The sequence below is a fragment of the Eptesicus fuscus genome, chromosome 10, assembly GCF_027574615.1.
Source record: "Eptesicus fuscus isolate TK198812 chromosome 10, DD_ASM_mEF_20220401, whole genome shotgun sequence".
Lineage (NCBI taxonomy): Eukaryota > Metazoa > Chordata > Mammalia > Chiroptera > Vespertilionidae > Eptesicus > Eptesicus fuscus.
Window position 1 is genome coordinate 68,182,318 of NC_072482.1, and position 18,817 is coordinate 68,201,134.

Here is an 18,817-nt window from a genome sequence, read left to right on the forward strand (position 1 = left end):
AGTATGACAGTATATTAATAGCCACCGAAGCCGTCAGATACTTCCTTTATGAAGTAGTTTCAAGCAGAAACTTAATTCGTTCAAGTCAGATGGCAATAAACCAACTCATAGGCTGGATTTCAGAGAGGCGCGTTGGTGGTCCAGCTTTCTGGGTCAAGTCAACTCTTCAGATAGTCACCTGGATACACTGTCCAATGCTCAGCCCTCACCACTTGGTTAGGTGACTAGGACCTGCTTGCTGGCAGGTACATCTTGTCACAAGGTCATCCTCTTCTGGTGAGAAGTCTGTCTCAACCTCCCCTTTAGGACCACTCTGGGTACACATGGTTCCTATCAATTGGGGTTTCCTGATCCTTGGTGAGCTGTCACCTTGAGGAAACAGCAGAGAACATTTCCTGACTCCTGGACCTCAAGGACTCCCAGAATTGCCTTTTCTGATGCTAGGAGATTAGGAGTGAGCATCAAGTGCAACTTGCCCTTCCTATCTATGCTATCAAATCACAATCTGTACATCATACGTTTTGGGACTAGAGAATGAACTTGGATCTCAATCATGTGCCAATATTCATTTATGAATAAATACCCAAAATAAATCACAACACCACTGGATTTCTCTAAAATTAAATAATAGTGACCAGAATTTACCTCACAAAGAAACTGCTGTCTAGAAGTTAGGCTGAAGGTCTGCTGTCTTCTGGGATTTCTGATGATCGACCAGTCTACAGCTTTGCAGATTAACCGTCATCGGAAGACCCAACACTGCCCCAACCTTGGACCCTAGTTTTCTTAAAGCCTGAAATGGCTTTAAGAATACAGCCAAATTACCTTTATGCTATGACAACCTACACATCAGACTGAATAATTACAACTGCTGATATGAAGAGAAAAGTATGAAATCACTGAGATTAGAATTCTCTTTAGAAGCAGATCACTAGTATAGGAAAAGACAGGACTATTATTCAGCTCTGACGGTATCATGTGGCTTTTGCATGACAGCAGTGAGCTTGGCCTTTCCCTAGAGATGGCATTACTGCTTTCAGAGTCGGGGAAGGCAGGCAGTTGAATCTGAGAGGTGTCAGGCACTGGTACCTTTCTATGATACCAGCTTTCCTGGCAATGAATCAATGTAGCAAGGGCTAAATATATGAGACGGCTTTTGTGAAAATACACAATTTTTTTTTTTTTAATACTTGAGTTGAAGAAAAATTCGTTCATGTTTGACAACTTCCTACAAATGAAATATGGCAAAAAGATTAAGTTTCACGTAGATTTTCATAACGGCGTCTAACACAAAAATAAACATGTGAGGAGAACTTCAGGCTGTGAATTGCAGCAGGATGGTTGCTCTAAATTGGCTCTTTGTCTCAAAAAAAAAAAAATCCCAAATCAAGCCTTTGATAGGAATAAGTCAGCAGACTACTTTCGCTGTCAAACAATGACTAAAATAAGAATAAGAAGTGTGCAGGCACTAAAGCTTTGGTTTAAGAGAGGAAACATACTCATATGACCAGAACTTGTCACTTTGTCAATAAAATGGCCAAAAGGCAGAGGCAGGTTCCTAACCTCTGGTATCTGACCTGGGCTTTTAAGACTATCAGCAGCAATTACAATACAAAAGTCCCACTACTGCCCACCATTACTGCCTCTCGGGGGTTCTAAGTAATGAATTATTCATGTAACATATACCCTATGCCTTTTTAGGAAGAAACAGACAAATCCATGCAAACCAAGCTAACAGACCTCTTTATGGCCATAAAGTTTGTCACCTGCTGTTACTAGCTGCCATAAAGAAGATATTCTCTCCCTCCTCCACCCCTTTTAAATGGTGAACAAGTAGACTGGGAACCATCCTTTGCTCTCAGGAATTTAGGTGCTTAACAGCATATTAAAGTGAGAGGTCAAAGTGCACCCTGTGTTACAATCCTTCCTTCTACAGTTGGGTTTGTGGGGAGAGATGGGGGAGGCGGGTGCATCAAAGGAAGTTAAATTCTTCTTTCTCTATATTCTACCTATACACTTTCTACCATCATGAGGCAAGCAATAACTGCAACTGTTTTGGAAAAGCTTTCAAAGTTTTCAAATGACTTGGTTTTATGCCTTTTCTCCTCTGGCAACTGTAGTTTTGTAAGAAAAAAGCCCATTGATTCCTTCAATGACTCCATACAGTCTTGCTTATATTTGTACTTGCAATGTATTCATGGTGAAAACCACTGAGCACATCTTTAACAACTGATAAGTAATTGATGTATGCACATAATGAGTCCTTCACCTCTTTTTCCCTTTTCTTTAGAGGCTGGAAGTTGAAAGAAGATAGGTGCTTGGCATCCAAAGCCTAAGGCAGGCAGGAGCCCATGAGCTGCACAGTGAGGTTCTCTGTTTTGTTTAACTATAAATGTAAGGTAGCATTTGGCAGGCTAGACTGAATCTCAGAGTGTGCCAAGAACTTTCCTATGGAAAAAAGAACTAAATGCAAAACTAATGATCCAAGCATTCAATCTCCACGGTGCATGCAAGCACTTTGTGTTTAAAACAGACACACTCGGGAAAAAAGGAAAGAAGTTTAAGATCAGATGCACCATCATCACTGGGAGGCATCATCTCCCAACTCTCAAAACTGAATCTTCAGGCAAAAAGGCTGGGGAAGGCAGGGCTGGGCCACTGCAGGGAGATAAACCTGAGGGCAAGGAAAACAGAACCCATGCCTGATGAAGTCAGACTTTGGCAGGAAAACCCAGTGTTGTTGCTGCTCTTTTTCTTTTTTCTCCTCCAAAATAACTTTCAGTTAAATTACCAGTGTCTGGAGTACAAAAGATCTCTTCTGATGTGGAACTCTGAAACTGACAGGCACCGGGAGACGCCTCCTGACCAAAGGAAAGAATTGCTAATTTGCTCTTTAGTGGAAACAGGAAAGTTTTTACCAGGCTATCAAACCAAGGATGCCTTAGAAATTACATTAAATAATCAGGTCAACAGAATATAGGCCATCTAAATGTAGAGTAAAAACAAAAGGCAAGAAAAGGCAGAATGGAAGAAGCACATTCATGAAGTCGCCTTCTGCATACCTTTTCAAATCTTGTCAGCAGTTCCCGTAAGCTGAAGTTCAGACCAATCATCGTCCAGCAGCCCTTGAAGTTTACATCTTTCCGGCAAACTTCCTTCAGACAACAGCGTCCGATTTCCACACACCGTATCTTTCCTGGCTATACTTTAAAACCCTTTGTAAAATCCTTTACAAGCCTTGCCCTTGAGCTATGGTCCATGAGCAGCAGCAGCTTGCGCTGGGACATGTTAGCCACCCCAGCGAGGGTCCGTTCTTTCATGGACTTTGGAATTCGCAAGGAATAGACCTGCTTCTACAATTCCTGGGAGCTGTGTTCCACGAGGCTGGCATGCTCTCCTTTTTCTCTGGGAAGCCCAGGATTCCCTTTTGCTCACCTCACTAATGACCTGCAGCCTACAACTGGTCTCTCCTGGGCCCCGAGCTTAGAATTTGGTCTCAATTACACACAGCAAAAAAGAAGCTATATCCTGGAAACTTGCATGAGAGAAGGCAGAAAAAAAAAAAAAAAAAAAAAAAAAGGAGAGAGAGAGAGAGAGAGAGAGAGAGAGAGCCAAGTATTACCAACTTCCTCCATTCAGACTGGTTTCAGAAAGAAAAAAAAAAAAATCCTGGGTAAAGAGCCAGTTTTCAAAGAGCATGTCTTATGTAGAGTTCGAACAGCAAGGAGTGTACTCTTGTCTGAAGAAACACCCAAACACCGGACAAGAGGCCACCGGTTTGGACTCTCCCAGACACCGGCAGCTTGCGTTGCTATGGTAACCACCAAGCTAGTTTCAGTCCATTTCCCTAGGTCAGGCTATGCCTAAGGGATGCTGTCAGTGCAACAAAACCAAGCCGATGGTAAGTTGTTCTATCTGTCCCGAGAAAAGTTCCAGCAGTGGATCTCATGACAGGGGATCATTTGCAGAGTTTGTGGCAGGGGAGCCAGGGCAGCCAGCTCCAACAGCATCCCTGGCCGATCTGACAGTGGTGGGGTAATCCACTGCTCTTTCCAGCAGTTGTTTATTATTTTAATCAGCATCCTCCCTTCCACCACCCCTCACACAGTTTGAAGTGAAGCGCACTCCCACTTCCTGTAGGCCTCCCTGCTCCAGAATGCAGAACTTGCTCTCAAATGGTGTGGATCCTGAATGGATCTCAGGATTCACATTCCAATTTGGAGCCCACCCAGGAAAACAAAAGGGGGCAGGTGTACAAGACAATACAAGGCACAAAACAAAATATGAGTGACCAATTGGGTTACTTCTGAAAATGTTTTAACAGTACCAATGATGGGGAAAATAAAGGAAAGTTCCTTTGATCTCATTGATGACTGTAAGAGCCATTCAGACTTGTTTTCATGTGGGGAATTCACTTGTTTGTGAAATAAAACTTAAGTGAAACTACTCCAAATGTGAGTAATCGCCAGTTACTTTTAAATTGTTATTACTGGTACCCAGAGAAACACTGTCTCCCACAAAGTTGTGTAATTGCTTTAAAGGAAAATGTTCAATCCAAATGATATATTCTTTGGACATCATGGATTACATAGCTATTTAATATACCAATAAAAGGTTAAGTGCAACAGATGTGTCCATATGAAACATATTTATCTAGCTGTGTGCAGTTTTGTTATAAACATATAATGCTCTTAAAAGTGACACCATCACAAATGGAAAGTTAATATAACTAAGTTTATTCTGCATCAGGGCATGGAGCAAAAAAAATTAGAATATGTACCTCCTAAAAGGCTATTTGAATTACTCAAATATCAAAATTGTTAGCATTTATTTAATCATATACAGATAGAGTTTCCACTAACAAAGAAAAGAACAAAAACTTGCCAGGGAACAGTATACAATATAATTACTACTTTTTGGATTTGCACACCATTTTTCTTTCCATTTCATTCCCAACTTATTTTCATATCAGTGTTCAAATAGCATGTGTTTTACATATGCGGATCTATCCAACATTTAACAGGCTTTTAAAATATTTTCATCATTTATTCATAAAAATCAACATGTCCCCAGGGGCACAATGGCTTTATGAGATTTCTAGCAGAATGTGTTCCACCTCCAAGTACCCAATTCAGATTTATACACAGACACTGTTAACTTCAAAAACGAGTGTTGTAAATGAATGATAACCCAGAAATTTATAAGTAAAAACAATCCGTGCGCTTTGGGTTAACAACAACAGAAGACCGGTCCTCAGAAAGGAGTGAAGAAACATACAGAAACTGACCAGGATGACCCAGTCAGTGAGGGCTCTGGGGCCACATGCTGAGATCTTTCAGCAGCAACAAATAAACTCTTTACATAAATACAAAACAGAAGAAACCATCAGCACCAGCACCACAAAAAATAAAAATAAATAAACAAAGGAGAGAGAGGAGAAGAACAATCTTTCTCAACTGGGCAAACTTCCAGCTACCACCCAGGGTGCTGAATGACTGCGATCAGGAGGCTTGTGCACACACGCAGTCGCCCCCCAGCACGTATCCCAAGACTGAATTAAACAAAAGCTGTGAAACAACAGAGACTACTACCCTAGTTTTTCTCTAAAGTAGACTCTTAGGTTTAAAGGGTTCTGACATTAAGATAAGAACGATATGTCATTATTAGAGCTGCTAATATCTTATAACCTGATACAAGGCTGACCTTTTGAGGGAGTCTTCCCAAAAGCTAAGAGCAAGAGAATTTTTATCACATGATAGGTACCTGCGTTCTAAATGGGACAAAAACAATATAAGAGTGGAGGAGTATGTTGTCACATGGAATTCTAGAGGGGAGTATCCAGAAGTCACTGCCCCTGTACCAACTACCAGCTTCCCTGACATCCCGGGCAAATGCCCCATACCCATTTCTCAGAACTGACACCCTCAGCTCGGGCAGAAAAGAGAACACAAAATAAAGCTCCCTTACTTACAGTTATAAAATATCAAGAACTAAGATACTGATGAACCTAGATATGATGCACACTCTTTAGGAGGAAAGGGGGGTGGGGGGGTGTTACTTAGTGGATCTTTATGGAACCATCCAAAAATTTGTTTTTAGTTCTCACCTAATTTGAATAGCAGGGTAACTATACGATCAATAAAACACTGGAAAGCAACTAAAATGTGATTTTTAAAGTGTCAAAGACAAATAGATTATTTATGTACAAATCCAAAGATATGCTACCAAATTCCATTACCTAAATATTTAATGTATTATTCTAAATTACTGTGCTCCTTGATGACTGAGTGACTTATTACAAGTGAGACTTATAAAATGTAACTGAATTGCCTTAATAACTGAGCTCATTTTACCATGTATTTGTGTTTGATACCTATAAGTAAGTATATTTTCTATGAAACTCTGTATACAAAATATCATCTCGGTAATATATTTTACATCTCCATAGCCTCTTCTTTTTTTAACCAAACACCTCTTAGATACATTATCTCCTATAATCCTGTAATCATTAAAACAAACAAACAAACAGAGGCTTCCAGTGACAGCAATACATCACCAGAGAGACAATAAGCTGAATGATACAATTTGAAGGAGTTGACATTTTGCAGGTCCACACTAGTATGTAAATAAATAAATTAGGCACTAATCTTCAAGAGGTGGAATAAATATAATCCCTACAACAGATCCTAGCATAATCCCTACAACACCGAGTATCCTGAAATTCTCTAGTAAAATAATCGGTGTCTCAAACACAGATACCTAGATCCACAAGACAGTGAAGGTCACAGAACCGCCAAACAGCACAGAAAAACTCAACAATGGAATAAATAAAATCTAAATCTAAATGACATAATAAAAACCACACTCCGTGTCCCGAATGAAAAGAGCTATATATCCATATGGCTTTGGCATAAACTTTCAAAAGCTAGGCTACTTTTAAAACTGTTTATGATTAAAAACTATATGTCATCTAATTGGCTAAAAATGGCTTCCTTATTTAGCAACTTCATTGAGGCAATAGAACATCAATTTAGGGTTCACTCAAATACAAGCAAAAAGAGCCATCTAAATGCTCTGTTGAAAGATAACCAATGTCTCACCCATATGGTGGATCTTAAAGTACCCTTCATGCTACTCAAATTTTTAAAAGCTGTAAAGATAAAGTATGTTTTCTATGGAAAACCAAACAGCTTTCTCTTGATATTGGTCAATATGGAGGAAAGAAAAGAGAAGAAAAAAAAGAGAGAAGAAAAGAAAAGTAAAAACTTCTAGGGGACTTCTAAGGCGAAGCATATGGAGGTCAATAGGTGATTACAAATAAATTGGTACATCATGGCATTATTCACAATGAAGCCCTTCAGGCATGGGTAGAAAAATATACTGGTTATAATCCCATTCTGACTCCAGGAAAGATCCAGGTTATAATGGATTTTAAAGGAATATGCATGATTCTCCTTTTCATAACGTTTCTAAATCAGCATTTATAATTTGAAAATAAAATAGCTTCAAGGCCCTTGTCATGATCTGCGATTTCAAATTCATTGTCTACTGCTGCTGTGGTTCTGTTAAGGGAGAATACTCAATACATTACAGCTTTCTAGTTGACATCAGCTAGCAACCAAGTCTGTCAGCTGGTAGCTATTTAAAGTAATATACAGCCCTAAAGGGCAGAAGGTTCAATCTGAAATGGAGGCCTGAGCCCCCTGATGAAAGGCGGAACTCTCCTTTTATCCCAGGAAGCTCAGATAATATCCTTTGGACACAAAGAATTATTTTTAAAGCTCATCTCTTCAATAATGTCATGTAGTTTGATAACTATACAGGTGGCAGTTGGGAAACAGAAATTATAACCCATAAGGAAAAAAATTCAACACTTTCTATATTTCCAAAATCTATAGCCAGAAGATTCTAACCAGACATTTTAAAGGCACAAAGAGCTTTTTCTTCTAAAGGGAGTGGATAGGATTGAGGAAGAGAAACCCCAGTTGATCTGCTTCTGAATTAGCCAACCAGGTGCAGGGGTCAGCGTTCAGCAACCTTCTAAATATTTAATGATTCAGAGAGTGCTTTATTAGGCTACTAAAAATAAGGCCAAGACAAGTTAATGTTTCAAAACCATATCCTTCCTAAGAAATATGCAGCATGAGACAAGAGTGAAACCATCTCAGCCAGCCAAGCCTCACAATTCCAGATGTCTGCTGATGGCTCAAGCCACAGGGCTCTGGAGAAGTTTCTTAGAGGTTTCTCAAGGATCATTCCACCTTTCCTCAGATCCCAGATTTTGAGAAATTAAAGCCAACGTTAAATTACAAATTGCTTCTGTGTGTAATACCAGCTTTTCTGATGCAACCCATTCAGAGCTGACTTACTGCTTCAATTATGACTGCTTGGCATCCAAATTGGAATTCTCAGCAAAATCACAGCCTAACCTTCTTCCCCACTTTAATGATGATTCATCTTCACTAATATCATCAATAACCAGTCAATACACTTACACATGAACCACTTATATTTAACAAATATGGCTCCCCAAAAGTCAAAGACCATTGTAACTTTACTAATATATACTTTCTGTACCTTTAATCTCACTTCTCTCGTGCGTTTAGTCTGAGCAACAGGTTCTGTGATGACTCTGTTTCTTTCCAAAAGGTTTTGAATAAAGTATTCTCTAGGCAGTGCACGCAGACAATGTTATTGTGCAGGACATAATAAAATCAGTAGGCTGACTACAAAGGAAAGAATGCCTAGGTTTGACAGAATTAAGTCAAGCTATTATATTTTCTGGAGATTATGAGAAGCAGCAGAGTTGACTTTTAAAAATCTGCCAAATTTTGGGACAGAAATAATTTAGCAATATTCATCAAACATTAAAATTCATATAACATTTGCGTTAGAAATTCTATCTCTAGGAATTTAATTTGCAAACATTTGTACAAACATAGGGACAAAGATGCTCAATAAGTTCTGTTTGACAGAGCAAAAAGCTGAAAAGAATCTAAATGTCCATTAATAGGTAACTATGTAAATAAATTATAGCAGATTCCCACAATGGAATGCTGTTCAGCTATGGAAAAGAGGGAGAAGGTGGCTATACGCTGATAAGAAATAATCGCTAATATGTATGTATGTATGTATGTATGTATGTATGTATGCATGTATGTGCCCAAAAGGGGGATATTGAGATAGATGCATATACAGGATACAAATAATATTTCTGGAGAGATATGTAAGAAGATAAAGGTGGTTACCCCTGAGAGACACACTGGAGATCTCTGTATCTAGAATGGGACACTTGAAGTCTTTTATACTGTGTGAAAATTTTATCACAGGCACATGGTACATATTCCACACAAAATTAAATCAATTAATAGATGGAAAATTCCCAAGTAAAACACATTTCTCTTTCTAGGTAGATATCTAGTCCCCAAAATGGTGGCATCATTAGATCTGAGGTAAGTGCCACCAGAGACAATCATTTTTGTCTCTGAAAGACTCAGAAGTTGTGAAGTGCCAGATGGTCTGACATTCCAATAAATCAGCCCTCAACAGAAACACGCCTTCAGCGCAGTGGGCTGGTCAATGGTAAACTTTTCCAAAGGAGACAGGGACAAAGCCTTTTTGTTCCCGGAAGTTACTCTATAACTAGTCACTCCAATTTATTTAAATAATAACTGTGTCTAAATAGGCAATGTATAATTTAAGTCATTCTCATTCCAAGGAAGCTAGTACTGCTATTTTCTAAACTGTGACATTAAATGGCATGAACTTTTTGCAATGTTTATAAAATTAGTACACACATACAGAAAGGAAGAATATCTAGCCTGATTTTGTCAAGCAATGGAAGTGTGGTTTCATCACTCAAGATGAAGCCACACTTCCATTGTGACTTCATATTGAGTGATGAAGTCACAATGGAAGTGAGCTGGCAGAGGGAGAATGCCAAGGTCTACTCAACAGCTGAAGAGAGACTGCAGTACCAACAGCACTTCTGTTCATGGGTCTAAGTCACAGTAGTGAGAGAGAAAACACCATGGACCTTATCCTGCTTGTCATGGCTGCAGAAGGCATGCTGGATATGCTATGAAGGTTACTCTAGCAAAATACTGAAGGAGATGTACCACTACAGGCTGAGCAACCACCAGACACCAAGATTAGGTATGTTTTTATTTAGGACTAAATCGAATAGAAGGAGTTTTATATTAAATACTAGAGGCTTGGGGCATGAAATTCGTGCACAGAGGGGTGGGGTGTCCCTCAGCCCAGCCTGCACCCTCTCCAATCTGGGACCCCTCAAGGGATGTCTGACTGCTCGTTTAGGCCCGATCCCGACTGCCTGTTTAGGCCCGATCCCGGTGGGATCGGTGGGATCGGGCCTAAACGAGCAGTCGGACATCCCTCTCACAATCCAGGACTGCTGGCTCCCAACTGCTTGCCTGCTTGCCTTCCTGATTGCTCTTAACTGCTTCTGCCTGCCAGCCTGATCACTCCCTAACCACTCCACTGACAGCCTGATTGATGCCTAACTGCTCCCCTGCCAGCCTCTTTGCCCCTAACTGCCATCCCCTTCAGGCCTGGTCAACTCTAACTGCCCTCCCCTGCAGGCCTGGTCACCCCTAACTGCCCTCCCATGCAGGCCTGTGTCCCGCCCAACTGCCCTCCTCTGCCAGCCTGGTCACCCCTAACTGCCCTCCCCTGCTGGCCTGATCACCCACAACTGCCCTCCCTTGCAGGCCTGGTCCCTCCCAAATGCCCTCCCCTGCTGGCCATCTTGTGGTGGCCATCTTGTGTCCACATGGGGCAGGATCTTTGACCACATGGGGGCAGCCATCTTGTGTGTTGGAATGATGGTCAGTCTGCATATTACTCTTTTATTAGATAGGATAGAGACCTGGTGCATGGGTGGGGGCCAGCTGGTTTGCCCTGAAGGGTGTCCTGGATCAGGGTGGGGATTTCCTTGGGGCATGGGACAGCCTGGGCGAAGGGCCTGTGGTGGTTTGCAGGCCGGCCACACCCCCTGGCGACCCAAGCGGAGGCCCTTGTATCTGGGATTTATGTATCTTCTACAATTGAAACTTTGTAGCCTGGAACAGAGCCAAGCCTCCTGCTTGCTCTGTGGCTGCAGCCATTTCTTTTGGGGTTTATGTATACCTTCTATAATTGAAACTTTGTAGCATTGAGTGGAGGCTTAGGCCGGCCAGGGTGTTCGGAAAGCTTTGCTTCTTCCATTGTTGGGGAAACCCAAGCCTCTCGTTCTTTCCAGCTCGGTGGCTGCCGCCATTTCTGTTTGGATTTGTTTACCTTCTATAATTGAAACTTTGTAGCCTTGAGTGCAGGCCTAGGCTGGCAAGGGCAGGCAGAAAGCTCGGCTTCCTTTGTTACCAGGGAAATCCAAGCCTCCCTCCTGCTCTCTGTGGCTGTAGCCATCTTGGTTGGGTTTATTTGCATATTCGCTCCTGATTGGCTGGTGGGCATGGCTTGTGGGCGTGGCTTATGGGTGTGACAGAGGTATGGTCAATTTGCACATTACTCTTTTATTAGATAGGACTGTAAACCAAGGAATTTAAAGTACAATTTAAATCTAGAAATTGTTCTGGCAGATGTTTGTTTTTGTATGTGTGTTTTGTTTTATTTTTATTTCAGAAAGGAAGGGAGAGGGAGAGAGATAGAAACATCACAGATGAGAGAGAATCATTGATTGGCTGCCTCCTGCGTGCCCCACACTGGGGATGAGGCCCGCGCAACCATGGCATGGGAATCAAACCAAGACCTTCTGGTTCACAGGTCCACACTCAACCACTGAGCCACGCCAGCTGGGCCAGATGTTTTAACTTTAAAATTAGAATATGGGATGAATATAGTAACAGAGCTTTTAACAAAGTAAGACCAAATCTAGTATTTACTGGTATGCATATAAAATCAGTACTGACATCAAAATCATAACCTTGGGAGGCTACATCCAAGTGATATTACTACTGCACAAATCCTTTTTGGAATATTATTTTAGAGATATCTTTATAATTAACTAAAGATCCACATAATAAAGTTGATCCTTTTTTTCAATTATATTGCCACTTTTACCAAAATTATTAATACCCATCTTGACTGTTGGTGATGTGTACATTAGTAAGTCTAATTATCTATCATTACTAAGTGGATTCAAAGCACAATTCATGTTATTAAGGATGCTACTGACTACATAATATTAAAAAAATATGAAACTAACTTAGAAAACTTAAGTGCAAACTAAATGTTGCTACAAAATATTTTGAAGCATAATATTCCTTGACTCATTCTACCCCATCTCTATTCCCACTTTTAGAGCTATTAATGGTTCCTTTTTACTTGTGGCATTTTTTTTTAATGCCTCTTCATTATCTTACAGCCAATAGTACAAATTCTTATAGAAAAGATTATAGCTCAGAATGTTAAGAATTAAACCATTAAAATATAATGTTCTCATTAGAAATTATGAATCAGATCATACTACTATTATAATAGTATGAAAAGCTATATAGAACCTGTTCAATCATATGAGAAAGTAATAACTGATATTATATAAGAACTAGATGACTCATTGATATTATTACATCCAGCCCTGTGATATCTTTCATGGGATAAATAAGAAAGAATAATATTCTTGGAGTCACGGGACCTGGGTTGTGATTACATTTATATCAGTTACCTAACTGCTTGACCCAGAAAAAGACACTTCAACCCTTGTCTGGACCCTGATTTTTCTTTGTAAAATGATTCTGTGACACTTCAGCAAACACTCAACTACTCTTATACAGAAAGACATAGTAGCACTATGTTATTAGTTGGTCATGATGAGTTTCAACAAAAATTCATTGATAGTTAGATAATGTTATTTATAGCACAATTAAGACTTTCATACAATTCTGCACAATACCAGGAGTGCACTAGGTTTTCTAGGAGTGAAGTGAGGGTTCTACAAAGTTTTCACACATTTCCCAAACATTAATAAAAACTCTGAAAAGGATATTATTACCATAGAGTATTTTGAGAAGCATGTATATGTTTTCTTAATATTTCTGCTTATTTTCACCAAACTGTTCATAACATGTCCTTTGTTTACATTGGCTATCATTAGCAATAAAATTTTTAAAATATAAATAAATTATTGCAAAGTTCATTGCTGATCACTAATTATTTTTTAAAAAAATATATTTTATTGATATTTTACAGAGAGGAAGGGAGAGGGACAGAAAGCTAGAAACATCGATGAGAGAGAAACATCGACCAGCTGCCTCCCACACATCCCCCACTGGGGACATGCCCACAACCAATGTACATGCCCTTGACCGGAATCGAACCCGGGACCTTTCAGTCCGCAGACCGACGCTCTATCCACTGAGCCAAACCGGTTTCAGCGATCACTAATTATTAAAAAGCAATATTATATAACAAAATATTCATCACATTAGTGAAGAGGTTCCTGAATTGCAATCCTCTATTTTGTTCACTGATGTACCCAGAGATTACAATAGTCCCTGACGCATAGCAGACAACCAAAAAAATAGAAACTGAATTCCTGAATCAATGTCCTGTAGACGATCTCTACATACAAACAGGAATCACCATTAAATACAACTAGTTAGCAGCTGTTTACATATCAAAATCTCTTAATATTTTTGATACTCTCTTCATTCAGTCCTCTCACTGACCTTCTAACAGAATTACTTCAAGCCATCCTTCCTGACTTCTCTTCCTATCCTTAAATTATCTTCTCTATCCCATTAGCATGACAAACCAAAACAAATTCTTCTCAAAAACGACTTTAATAAAAAAGTCACTTAGTTTACCTCACCCTCTATTTCCTCATCTATAAAACTAGTAAATTAATAGCTAATTCAAAAGCAAATTAACTACAATTATGTTACTTTATTTTTTTAGCTTTTAAAATTTTATTAAATTTATTGGGGTGTCATTGGTTAATCATCCATATATGGCATTGTGTGCCAACCATCCGAAGTCAAATCTTGTACCATCCAGCATATATTTGACCAACGATGATATGACTCTTTCAGAACACCTATACACTTACATCTGGCAAGCTGTGTTTGGGCCATAGAAAGCACTTATTAATAATAATAAAAATTCATCCCCTTATAGCTTTTAAGTTCAAAAGTTCTTGATACAGTATATCAGTCCCTCTGCCTTTCTTTAAGGGCTCTCCACATCCCAACCCAAAAAATATCTAAACAACTGCAATGTAGCCCCGTTCAATCAAACTTTCTCCGATGATGGAAATGGTGTTCACCTTTGATGTCCAATAGAGTAGTATGGCTATTGGATGCTTGAAATGTGGCTAGTATGACTGAGAAACTAAACTGTGGTTTTGTTTAATTTTAATCAATTTAAATGTAAATGCAGATAGTCACATGTAGCTAGTGCCTTGCTACACACTCCAGGTATGACTTCCTTACAATATCCTGAAGGATACAGTTTTCTAACTTTCTCCAATATACACTCTATTTTTTTCTCCATCGATAGAATTCTTTTCTCTCAAGTAATAGCCCCTTTTTTCTATGCATTCAAATTTCATCCAGCCATTGAGGTACCATTTAATTTCCACCCTCTACTAAAAGCCTTGTATGACAACTTCAATTCAACAATTTCCTTTTCACACTGGTCATCTCCCTTATGCTGCATAACTATCCTGTACTTTACTTACATGTTGCCTTGCTTTGTTTACAAGTTGTTTTGCCAATTTGTTTTACCTTCCCTTTAACCCCACTTAGACAGTAAGCGTTTCAAGAGAAAGAAAAGAAGTTGACTTCATTTGTCCCTCAAATGACCTGAAGAATGATAAACATACAACCACTGCTCAATCTTTTTTTACTGGCAAGAATAAAACAATTAGAATGTATTAAAAATTTACATCCTTAATGTGATTTTACAATTTTAAAAAAGCCAGGATCTTGGCAGACACCTAATACATTTACAAAGTTACCAGAATAATTAATCTAATTAAACTTTCCAGCAAAAAACTCTAGGGGTTATTTTACTCATCTTTCCAATTCCTGAAAGGATCCCAAGTTATTCTAAAGATTTTGCACTTATCTGACCATACATTTCTCCAAAGAAAGAGAAGTTTCAGTCCTTCTTCTATAAACCACTCAAGCTTAACTTGACTGAAAAAGTTAATTTAAATGTATTTAAGAATCACACTTTAAATTTTAAAAGAAAGTGCTGCCCTCTTGTGAAATGAGGTAGAAGATTTTTCATTTCACTGTCAGATAAGTAAATACTGCAAAGGGATTAAAAGTTAAAAATTAACATTAAAACTAAATAGAGGTTATCTCACAGTTGTATGTGTTTCCCCTGAGGTCTCCCTCTCATGCTCTTGGTTAATTTTCCAACCAAGTGAAGAATGGATCATCAGCGTAAACTGTTCACAACTGTACAATGCCTGAAAAATAATGAATGACTGGAATATGTCCATTATAATAGAAATAAAAGATTTTCATTTTTGAATACTGTGTTACTGAGGAGATAATGGGAGCAAGGCCAATGAAGAAGCAGATGAGTCAATGACAACATGGGAAGTCACAAGTTAACTCACTTTCTGACCTTGGGAAGAGTTTAACTACCTTCAGTCCACTTATTTACGTATGAAGTGAGCATTTTAATAATACCACAAACTACATAGATTGTGTTGAGATTCAGTGAAACAGAAGAGGTAAAATCATTAGTATAATCCTTGTCATGTGGTAAGTGCTTATTAAAGATTACTAAACCAAAGTAATAATATTACCATAAATAGGATTACATTCATACGGGCATTTAAACAATACAATCTCTCAGAAAGTCTAACAATTGCAGTATGCGCTCTTTTTATGGTCATCTATTATGTGGCACAGGTACCAGGTACAATGAAAAAATACATAAAAGTATCTACTTTCAAGAAGCTTACATTCTGAGCTAACTATAAAAATACATGAAGAAAAAAACAACATTCTATAATCTCCTGAAGAATGAATGTTAGTAGATTTACAATTCACAAAAATGACTACTATAAATCCGGTAGGCTTTAAGGATCCAATTAAACATCAGTTTACTAAAAATTTATATGAGTGACAAATAGTAGGTTATCTCAATTCTAAGGGTATCACAAATAAGAAAAAAACACACACAAATTTAGTGTTAACCAATAGTGTGTCCTCTCTTTGCATAGACTATGCCTTCTTAGAATGAGCTTTCCCTCCAGTCCTCTCCCCTGGGATTGGAATAGGAGGAGGAGAAGTTGGCTGAATCTAGTACAGCAAGAATAGACTAAACCATCCAGACTATTTCTCTAATTACCAAAAATAAGTAATTCACAAACTAGGTTTCATTTACCCACCACATTGGGACACTTATGTACACAGCCACCATTTATATATGAATATTAGGAACAGGTGTGCCTATAATTAAAAGTGTTTAAAATTTAGAACATTATTTGATTCAATCCTCAGCAATCTAAAGGAGTTGTCCATTTGAAGTAATCTTCAGAAAATTCTTTTGTAATGTAGAAAATCTTTTGTCAAATTAAAAGCTACCACCAATATATATTTTTAGCAGTTTGAATTTTTATGCATGAGAGGTTTTCCTAACTTTTAAAAACATCCATTTCCTTGATTGAAATTATAATGGAAAATAAAGAAATGCCTTGATAATGAGGTGAAAAAGTGCCTTAAGGAAGAGTATGAATGTTATATTTAGTAACATAATACATTTTGGTATAGCTTCCTTTAAAAAAATATCTTTTTATAAAACCTATAAAATGCAGGAATGACAATCATGCTGTTCCATTATTCTAATTAGTTATCTTTCTGTTCAAATAGCAGACAGCCACAGAGGAACCTAGTAACATTTTGGGGAACTGAGAAAAAAGTTTCCAATTAAATATTAAGAAAAGAATATTATCATGCACACGATTTATAACATTTTTAATTAAATAATCCTTTGATTTTACTGGGCTTAGGCAAAAGAAATATTGACTCATCATACACATAAGGGAATTCTTCCAACAAATAAATGAAGGTTAAAAAAGTGGGAAAAGATATGCCTCAATAACTTTTCATGCTGAACAGAATTGCATTACACTGTAACTACTAATTTTCTTAATCTTGTAGAGGGGGTGGAAGGTTGACAAAGTGAACTATTAAATACACTAAAATAGAAGGCATTGACCTAAGTCTTGTTACCATTTATATAATCAGGTAAAACAAATCTGTTCAATGACCCATACTAAGATCAACCAGAGAAAGTTTTCAAGTTCACAGAATAAGATAAATGGTCCCCCACAGCGTGTGCTAAATAATCAGTTTTCAATAGAGGTGTGTTGATTAAATATGATGGACCAATGAACGCCATTTTGACATAAATTTTTTTAAGGAGGTAATTTCTCCCTCCTCCCCTCACTAGCAGTGAACATTCCTGTGGCATCTCCCACTTTCTGGCAAAGTCAGAACCATGCTCTGGAGTAGCTCAGAACACTCACAGCTTCCTACATGTCACCTGCCTCTTCTCCAGCCCCCTTTCTTTGCTACCCTTAAACTTCAACAGCTCCTGTGTAATCAGCAGCACACATTTTGTAATCAACAAGTTTAAGGCTGCTTTCTCTGGCTCATTTTGTTTCCTATTTTTATGTATTTCCTCTAAACCTTCAAATTCTGACTCCAGTTACTAATCAAAGAGCCAGGATCAACTGACCTTGTAGACATGTATTAACTGCCTTGTTAATATTATAAGGCACCATTCTACCACATAGATCACATTTCCATCATTTACCTATATTTCTGTATTTTCTCTTTATTTTTCAAATTGACCTAGAAGCAAGGTACATGAAGATATACAACAGCTATCTTTGGAGACATTAAATTTAAACATATCTTCAAAACAAAATATTTTATAACTAAACTAGAGGCCTGGTGCACAAATTTATGCATGGGTGGGGTCCGGCTGGCTCACCCTGATTGGGGATGATCAGGCTGGGCCAGCCAGGGTAAGGGACTCAGGAGGTTGGCCAGCCAGCCCTGCCCCCAATCAGGGTGGGGGAGGCCAATTGGGGGTTGGGCTGGCCGGGGGTGGGGCCACAATGGAATACTACACTGCAGTAAAAAGAAGGAGTTCTTACCATTTGCAACAGCATGGATGGAACTGGAGAGCATTGTGCTAAGTGAAATAAGCCAGTCAGAGAAAGATAAATACCACATGATCTCACTCATTTGTGGAATATAAACTGATAAACAGGGACAGATCCAGAGACAGAGAAGCATTGATCAGACTGCCAAACCTCAGAGGGAAGATAGGAGAGGGTGGGGGAAAGGAGGAGAGATCAACCAAAGGACTTGTATGCATGAATATAAGCCTAACCAATGGACACAAACACCAGTGGGGTGAGGGCATGAGGGGGGGGGGAGTTTGGGGGGTTAATGGAGGGATGAGGATACATATGTAATACCTTAATCGATAAAGAAATTTAAAAAAAGAGAAATGATAAAAAAAAAAAAGAAAGATGATGAAACTAATTAACTAAACCACAAATATAGCATGCCATCGATACCAAGGACTCAATGTTACATGCAGAACATAGTTGTAAAAAGTGTGCGAGCATGTATACAGAAGTATACAGTAATAAAACTTTTGATCCAGTCTCAGGAACACTTCAGCAAAATTAACAAAAGTTTTTTTAACAAAATCCAGTTGTTTACAAAATAAACAGAAACTTCCATAGTTCCATCAAAACTATTCAATCCAACCCACTCTCTCTCTGAACAAAATTAAACTAATTTCCTTCCTGTTTTGCCTA

At 38.5% G+C, this 18,817-nt stretch overlaps 1 protein-coding gene and 1 long non-coding RNA gene across 5 annotated transcripts in view; one reads left to right on the forward strand and one right to left on the reverse strand.

Moving 5' to 3' along the window:
- The window catches only part of UTRN (utrophin), a 454,375-nt gene that overhangs the window by 144,246 nt on the left and 291,312 nt on the right, over positions 1–18,817 (reverse strand). Inside the window, exon 1 of one of the 4 annotated variants that reach the window (XM_054722127.1) lies at positions 3,063–3,113. The exons of the other annotated variants lie outside the window; for them this stretch is intronic. Coding sequence (XP_054578102.1) covers positions 3,063–3,113 — 51 coding nt within the window. Of the gene's footprint in view, positions 1–3,062; positions 3,114–18,817 lie in introns of those variants that run through there. 4 annotated transcript variants of the gene reach the window in all.
- The window catches only part of LOC114230451 (uncharacterized), a 78,650-nt gene continuing 69,765 nt past the window's right edge, over positions 9,933–18,817 (forward strand). Inside the window, exon 1 of the long non-coding RNA XR_003616344.2 lies at positions 9,933–10,155. This is a non-coding gene — a long non-coding RNA (uncharacterized LOC114230451). The remainder of the gene's footprint in view (positions 10,156–18,817) is intronic.